Below are 9,058 nucleotides of genomic sequence, written 5' to 3'. Positions count from 1 at the left end.
AAACTCAGAAATACATAAACAATTAGTTGAAAGAAATCAATAAAGTAGTTCAAGATCTGAAGATGAAAATGGATACAATGATAAAGGCACAGATAGAAGAAAAACAGGAATGAGAGCGCCTAGAGAGGAAGGCAAGCAACACAGAGGTGACCTTCTCTAACAGAATCCAAGAGATGGAGGAATAAATCTTGGGGCTAGAAGATACAATCGTAGATCTAGAAGCAACCATTAAAGAAAATGCTAACTCGGAAAAATCCCTGACACAAAACACCCAAGATATCAAGGACACCATAAAAAGAAGAAACCTAAGGATAATAGGAAATGAGGGAAGAGAAGATGCCAGACTCCAAGGCCCAGAAAATATCTTCAACAAAATCATAGAAGAAAATTTCCCCAGTTTAAAGAAATTATAAACATACAAGAGGCCTACAGAACACCAAATAGAATAGACCAAAAAAGAAAAACTTCACCCACATAATAATCAAAACACAAAATACACAGAAAAAAAGAAAAAAAATATTAAAAGCACCAAGAGAGCCCTGGAAGACAGAGCGGGTTGGAGGAGCACCAGAAATCTAGGATTCCACCAGAAACTGGCAGCTCTGGAGGACTCAGAGGCTGCCTGTGGGCCGGAGGTACCTGAGGATGATGAAGATGATGAGGAGACATCGCCACATTCCGAGGCTGTGGACGTGTTCCAAGAAGGGCTCACCATGGTAGTGCAAGACCTGCTGCTCTGCGATGTTCCAATCCAGGTTACTTTAGAAGAGGTCAACTCCCAGATCGCGCAGGAATATGGCCAAGCAATTACTGTGCAAGTGTGCAAGGTGGACGGAGAGGTAATGCCTGTGGCCGTGGCACAGAATGCTACAGTCCTGGACCTGAAGGAGGCTATCCAGAGATACATGCAGCTCAAGCAGGAGCAGGAAGGAGGCGTTCAGCACATCAGCTGGTCCTACGGGTGGTGGACGTACTATCTGACCTCAGCTGGAGAGAAGCTCACAGAGGGCAGGAAGAAGCTTGGGGATTATGACACCTGGAATCGAGATGAGGTTTCCTTTATCAAGAAGCTTCGGCAAAAGTGAACCCCAGTCACAACAACATGACCTTTCCCAACAAAATGGTGCCCTCCTCTTGTCCTCACAGGGAGCGCATCACTGGAATGCCCCTGGCAGCGTTGAGCCCTGAGACCCTTGGAACATGGAAAATTCCTCTGCCTTTTGTTTTCCTTCGAATGTGGTCTGAAGGTCCTATGTGGTTGTGCGCCTGGCCTACAGATTAAACCTGTTTGCTTTGTATCTTGGAAAAAATAAATAAATAAAAAATAAACAAAATAAAAGCAGCAAGAGAAAAGGACCAACATATAATGGCAAACCTATCAGAACTACACTTGACTTCTCAGCAGAGACCATAAAAGCCAGAAGGGCCTGGACAGAGGTCCTGCAAACCCAGAAAGACCACAGATACCAGGCCAGACTACTATATCGAGCAAAACTATCAATAACCATTGATGGAGAAAACAAAATATTCCATGACAAAAACAAATTCAAACAGTACCTATTCACAAATCTGGCTTTACAGAAGTTATTAGAAGGAAAACTCCACAACAAAGGGACACATACAACCAAAACTACACAGGAAACAGATAACCACACCATCGCGAAAACACAACCACACAAACTCTCTACTGTAACCAATAGCAAAATTAAGGGATTTAACAGTCACTGGTCATTAATATCTCTCAACATCAGTGGTCGCAATTCTCCAATAAAAAGACACAGACTAACTGAAGGGATGCATAAACAAGATCCAAAATTATTCTACATTCAAGAAACACATCTCAGACACAAGGATAGACATTACCTCAAGGTAAAAGGCTGGAAAAAATATTTCAAGCAAACAGTCACAAGAAACAAGCTGGTGTAGCCATCTTAATGTCTAATAAAATAGACTTTCAACCAAAATTAATCAAAAGGGATGAGGAAGGACACTTCATACTCATCAAAGGTAAAGTCAAGCAAGATGACATCACACTTTTGAACATCTCTGGTCCCAATACAAGGACACCCACATTTGTAAAAGAACTATTAACAAAGTTTAAACAATACATCAATCCCCACACAGTAATAGTGGGAGACTTCAACACCCCACTTTCACTGAAGAATAGGTCATCGAAATGGAAACTAAGCAGCGAAATAACTACATTAACCAATGTCATGAATCAAATGGATCTAACAGTTATCTACAGAACTTTTCACTCAAACACAAAGGATTATACCTTCTTCTCAGCACCACATGGAATCTTCTCCAAAATTGATCACATAGTAGGTCACAAACCAAGCCTCAACAGATACAAGAAGACTGAAGTAATACCTTGTATCCTATCAGATCACCATGGCCTAAGGCGGGACTTCAACAACAACAGAAATATCAAAAAGTCTACACACAAATGGAAGCTAAACAACTCTTTACTCAATGACACCTGGGTCAGGAAAGAAACAAAGAAAGAAATTGAGGACTTCCTGAAATTCAATGAAAATGAAGGAACAGCATACCCAAATCTGTGGGACACGTTGAAAGCAGTGCTAAGAGGAAAATTCATAGCATTAAGTGCCTTTATAAAGAAATTGGAAACATCTCACATAAGCAACTTAACAACACAGCTAGAAGCCCCAGGAAAAAAAAGAAGCAGAAACACCTAAGAGGAATAGACATCTGGAAATAATCAAACTCAGGGCTGAAATCAATAAATTAGAAACAAAGAGAACAATTCAAAGAACCAACAAAACCAGGAGCTGGTTCTTTGAGAAAATCAACAAGATAGACAAACCTTTAGCCAAACTAACTAAAAGATAGAGAGACACTATCCAAATCAACAAAACCAGAAATGAAAAGGGAGACATAACAATAGACACTGAAGAAATACAAAGAATCATAAGATCCTACTTCAAAGGCATATATGCCACAAAATTTGAAAATCTAAGCAAAATGGACCATTTTCTTGATTAATTCCACTTGACAAATTTGAATCAAGAACAGATAAACAAACTAAATAGTCCCGTTTCCCTTACAGAAATAGAAGCAATCATTGATAGTCTCCCAAACAAAAAAAGCCCAGGATCATATGGTTTCAGTGCAGAATTCTACCAGACCTTCAAAGAAGAGCTAATACCAATACTCTTCAAGCTACTCCAAAAGATAGAAATGGATGAAACATTACCAACCTCCTTCTATGAGGCCACAGTCACTTTGATATCTAAACCTCACAAAGACACAACAAAGAGACTTCAGACCAATTTCTCTCTCTTTTTTTAAAGATTTATTTATTTATTTATTTATTTATTTATTTATTATGTATACAGAGCTCTGCCTGCCTGTATATCTTCAGGCAGAGGTGGACATCAGATCACATTATAGATGGTTGTGAGCCACCATGTGGTTGCTGGGAATTGAACTCATAACCTCTGGAAGAGCAGACAGTGCTCTTAACCACTGAGCCATCTCTCCAGCCCCAGACCAATTTCTCTTATGAACATTGATGCTAAAATACTCACAAAATTAATACAAGAACACATCAAAGATATCATTCACCATGACCCAGTAGGCTTCATTCCAGGCATGCAGGGGTGGTTTAATATAAGGAAATCCATCATTGTAATCCACCATATAAACAAACTGAAAGGAGAAAAAGCACATGATTATCTCCTTAGATGCAGAAAAAGCATTTGATAAAATCCAACACCCATTCATGTTTAAAGTCTTGGAGAGATCAGGGACACAAGGCACATACCTCAACATAATAAAAGCTATATACAGCAAGCCAATAACCAAAATCAAATTAAATGGAGAGATACTTAAGGAAGTTCCTTTAAAAATCAGGGACCATAAGGTGAAACTGAGTTCAAGTTCTCAGGCTCTGCCTGTCTGACACAAGAATAGCCTTTTACTTACAATTCAATACTTGCTGCTTAGAATAAAACAATAAGTGATAAATACATTTCTGCTTGAGTTAGAGATAAAGGTATGTTCTGTTAGAGTCATATCACAATATCCTGCTATGTTCTTTCTCCTGGAAAGCTGGAAAGTCTCCAAAAGTTCCCTTACCCTGAATCCCAGCCAATCAGCTTACAATGCTTTGTTCAACTACCTAGATACAACGTACCTAGAGCAGAATTGATTATTCCTGCTTGGTTATGGTCTTCTTCCTTTATTTTATTATTATTATTATTATTATTATTATTATTATTATTATTATTATTGGTCTTTCAAGACAGATTCCTCTGCGTAGCCTTGGCTTTCTTGTTCTGAACTCACTTTGTACACCAGGCTGGCCTTGAACTCACAGCGATACGCCTGCCTCTGCCTCCCTGAGTGCTGGGATTAAAGGCATGTGCCACTATACCTGGCTTTGGTCTTCTTCTTTTAAAAAATTCACTCTGAAAATGGCTCAGTGTCACAGTCGTGGTTCCCAAATCCAGACTGTGTCCATGACTGGTCAGACTTTGCTAAGTGTTCAATAAACTTTTATCTATCTGAGTCTGGTGTTTGAGTGGCTATTCCTGAACCACACCAGATACGATATTATAGCAATTTTATCTTTCAAAATAGGTGACATTACCTAATTTATTTTAAAAACAAAAACAAAAACCTGCCTAACCTTCCTAATTGAAAAGAACAATAACACATTATAAATATAGCACAATTACCATGGCATGTGAGTGGGGTCCATGAAGCATGGTCCTAACACCTGGAGGCCTTCAGTGTGGTGAGACTGCCAAAACCACCAGGGACATCTGAGCAGCTGGCCAGCAGTAGCTGAGGCATTTCTTGGTGCTCCAGCTATGGTTTCGTACCATCATAGTTAGGTTTCTATTGCTGTGATAAAACATTATAACCAAACTCAACATGAAAATGAAAGAGTTTATTTCATCTGGAGGCAGGAGCCGAAGCAGATGCCGTGAGAGAGCGTCGCTCACTGCCTTGGTCTCTCCTGGGTTGTGAAGTTTGCTTTCTTACATATAGCAGTCAGGGACAGCACTGCCCACAGGGTGCTGGGCTCTTGCATGTCAGTCCCAGGCTTGTTTGTCTACTGGTCAGTCTGATGAGGGGCATTTCTGAGATGAGGTTCTGAGGTTTGTCGATCTGACAAACCAAGCAGCGTAGGCACTATCTACCAGCAGTTGTCCCTTCACTTTACAGATTCATGAAGATGACCTGGAACCTGGGGCTCAACCGGTTTCTAGAAAGCAGCAGCAATGAAGAGGGTCTTCTAACGACTGATTCATCTGCTTCCAAGCCAGTCTGCAAACATCAAGCCTGGAGCAAACAGTAAAACCTGGGACTCTGCAGAATGGAATGCTGTGTGTGTGTGTGTGTGTGTGTGTGTGTGTGTGTGTGTGTGTGTGTGTAATTTATATGGGAATTATACCTTGGGTCACTGAACTATATCCCCAGCCACGAGAGAGAGAGAGAGAGAGAGAGAGAGAGAGAGAGAGAGAGAGAGAGAGAGAGAGGAAGGATATTAAAGATAATAACAGACAAAATGTTGTCCCCTTCTGGCAATGGGCAAAGAGACACCTTGGTGGTGGTGTTCTTATATCAATTAGGGACAAAGCAGATGGCAGTCCTTTGTTCATCCTAGCCTGATGTCTGGCTTGGTGACCAAAGCTGTTTTATGCCTAGGAGTCATAAAAATCAAATCAAATAAAATCCAGATAGTGCAGTGAGTGGGGAAGAAGACAGTCAGAGACCTGCAGACTGCCACGCCACCCACAGACCTGCCCTTCAGTGCTAGGCACAGGTGGGCCATAGACGCTAACTTGCCACCACACAATGTAGTGCTGATGGAGGATGTCACCCAGGGGCCCACCAGTCACGAGGCCAGCCTGCATCGGGAGACACCACAGTGTACAAGTATGTGGTGGTCAGACGGGAAACAAAGAGAAGTGGGCAGCTTGAACATTACCCAAGGAGATGGAATTGGAGAGGAGTAGCTTGTTGTGGGTGGACACCCCTGGCACCTGGGGCCATGGTGAGGTACCAACACAAGATGCCACGGAAGGCCACGTATGAGTCAGTGTGGATGTCCCTGGTTGGGGCAGCCACTGGGGACTATGTGGATATCCAGGGGTTGTTCAGAACTTGCCCAGTCCCTCACTGGCTGCAGTGCTCTGGGGGAGCTGACTCCATCTTTTACTACTTACAGCATTCAGGAGAGTGGGGCCCTGCAACTCACCCAGGTAGCACAGTGGAACTGGACCTGGTGGTGGGGGTGGGGTGAGGAGCACTAAGGGAACGAGTGTATATAACAATATGGAAAAAAATTTTTTTTGGTTTTTTGAGACAAGGTTTCTTAGTCCAGGCTGGCCTTGAACTCACATCCATCAATCTGCCTGCCTCTGCCGGCTAAGTGCTGAGATTAAAGGCGTGTGCCACACCTGGTGGCAAAAATTATTTTAATAATATAAATGTATATGTAAAAAATTAAAAAATTCAATAAAATATTATTTTAAATGACAAATGAAAACAGACAACTAGTGCTTATCAATTACTCACCATATGCCAGGTAATATTTCTGCACTTTATGTTCATTGTCTAAAATTCAGACATTCCTGGGCCTGTAGGGATGGCTCAGGGGTTAGCAGCATTGGCTGCTCTTCCAGGGGATCTCGGCTTGGTTCCCAGCACCCATTTGGCAGCTGAGAGCAATCCATAACTCCAGTTCAAAGGATCTATAGCCCTCTTCTGCCCTCCAGACATGTAGCACACAGAAAATGCAGGTGAAACACCCATACATGTAGAAGAAAAACAAATGAGTCTAAACAATAAATAATAAAATCCAGGCATTTCAACCTGTGGCCCACAGACCGCAATCACAGCTATGAATACAGCAGTCTAATACGTGTATAGATGGCAATGCCATGTCACAATGACAACAGGTTCAACACCCTTGGGGTCATTGGAAATAATCCACCCAGTAAGATCCCCCTTTTGGAGAAAGAATCAGATGAACCAACTTTTTAAAAACCAGGTCATGTGAGTCGGCCAGATGGCTTAGGGGGTAAAGGTACTTAGCCAAGTCTGACAACCTGACTTCAGTGCCTGGATCCACATGGTTGAGGAGCGAACCAGTTCCCAAAAGTTGTCTTCTGATCTGACCTGCACATGAACATCCTGGCACACACACACACACACACACACACACACACACACACACACACACACACACATACTACATGAACAAAATATTTAATTTAGATAATGTTGCACAACTGTCTTTCAGATTTTTGCTGTTGTTTTTGTTGTCTTTTGCAACTAAGTCTCGTGTAGCCTTGTCTGTCCAGAGACTCACTGCACAGTAGAGGGTGACTTTGAACTCTTGAGTCTCTGCCTCTATTTTCCAAGTACTAGGATTATAGGCATGGATAACACACATGGGTGTCTAAAAATATTAATACTGCAGAGGAACAGAGAATAAGAACCAAGTGTTTCGAGACTTTACATTTGCATGGTGACACTAGGAAACCTGACAAGTGGTACTTAGTATGAACTACCTCAAGAAATCAAGCCTCAAAAAGAAGAAAGGACGCCTTGTTTTTTTTTTGAGTGTTCTAAAGCTCTTGCTTAGCTGGGTGTGGTGATGTGCCTTTAATTCCAGTACTTGGGAGGCAGAGGCAGGCAGATGGCTGTGAATTTGAGGCCAGCCTAGTCTACAAAGTGAGTCCAGGACAGCCAAGGCTACACAGAGAAACCCTGTCTCAATAAACCAAACAAACAAACAAATAAGCAAGCAAACAAATAAAGACAAAGAAACAAACGAACACCTCTTGCTTTTAAATTGCTTGGTTTAAAGATACTGAGCAGCGCCGAGCGTGGTGGTGCATGCCTGTAATCCCAGCACTAGGGAGGCAGAGGCAGGTGGATTGCTGTGAGTTTGAGGCCAGCCTGGTCTACACAGTGAATCTAGGACAGCCAAGGCTACACAGAGAAACCCTGTCTCAAAACAAAACAAACCAAACAAAAAAAGATACTGAGTAGCTTTTTCTTCATAGTGGGAGTATTGTGATTTGGCAGGCCATATCTGGCCACCACCACTGTGAGTCCTAGATCCTCATGACAGCTAATCACAAAGGAACAATTTCCCCCACAGAAACAGCGTTGTCATTGGCCATTGCACGCCTGAGCAACAGGCTTGGCAAAATGTAAATCAAAGGAAAAAGCAGCAAGTTCTCACCTGCAGAGTTATTTTGAAAAGCCAAGCCACACACCACAGTTTATAAAGGAGCACAGTTGTCTGAGAGTCCGGGCACAGTGTGGCTCAGTGGCTAAGGTGATGGATTGCCCAGTCAGTCTCCAAGGCATTCATGCGTGCAAATCTAGGAGTCTAGGGCACCATAAAGCCAATCCACACATGGACATGAATGCACGTAATAAATAAAAATCCTTTAAGGGTCATGAAGGTTGAAGCTGGAATGACGGCCTACCAGGGAAGTGTTTGCTGCAAGCATGAGGGCCTGAGTTCAGATTATACCAGCCACGTAAGAACCTGGGCGTGGCTGCACACACCTGTAACCTCAGTGCACTGTGCAGCAGAAATGGGGGATCACTGCGCTTGCTGGCAGCCGGCCTGGCTCCACATCGTATGGGAAATCCTATGTCAGAGAGATAACGCCAAGAGTGATAAAGCAAGACACCAACCATGTTCTCCTGGACTCCACACATGTCTACATGTACATATGAGCTTATATTTCACACACACACTTACACATGTACACACACACAGAGTTATGATGTATGCAATCGACTATAGAAAAACTGTAGGGATGGATCCGAATGGTAGGCTCACTAGATTTCCATCTCTACCCTTGCTCATGCTCACAACTCATTGTTCAGCCATTTAACTCTGGCTGAATGGTCTAGAACTTGCTGCGCAGACAAGGCTGGTCCAAAACTCACAGACATCCACCTCCGCCTCCAGAGTACTGACATTAAAGGTATGTGCCATGACAGCTTAGCCATAGGCATCTTTTAAAAATATTTTAATTGACTGATAAATTAA

At 42.4% G+C, this 9,058-nt stretch overlaps 1 protein-coding gene across 1 annotated transcript; it reads left to right on the top strand.

The window, feature by feature from the left end:
- Nucleotides 1–543: 543 nt before the first annotated feature.
- Nucleotides 544–1,085, top strand: LOC311599737 (U11/U12 small nuclear ribonucleoprotein 25 kDa protein-like; the record flags this gene model as incomplete). Its single annotated transcript, XM_084785727.1, has 1 exon — nucleotides 544–1,085. Exon 1 carries the CDS (start codon nucleotides 714–716, stop codon nucleotides 1,083–1,085), a length of 372 nt encoding a protein of 123 aa, XP_084641853.1. The 5' UTR covers nucleotides 544–713.
- Nucleotides 1,086–9,058: the final 7,973 nt, after the last annotated feature.

The sequence above is a fragment of the Acomys minous genome (assembly GCF_964271855.1).
Source record: "Acomys minous genome assembly, chromosome: 6".
Classification (NCBI taxonomy): Eukaryota; Metazoa; Chordata; class Mammalia; order Rodentia; family Muridae; genus Acomys; species Acomys minous.
The sequence above is the reverse complement of the archived record's forward strand: the minus strand, read 5'-3'. Positions and strand labels throughout refer to the sequence as shown.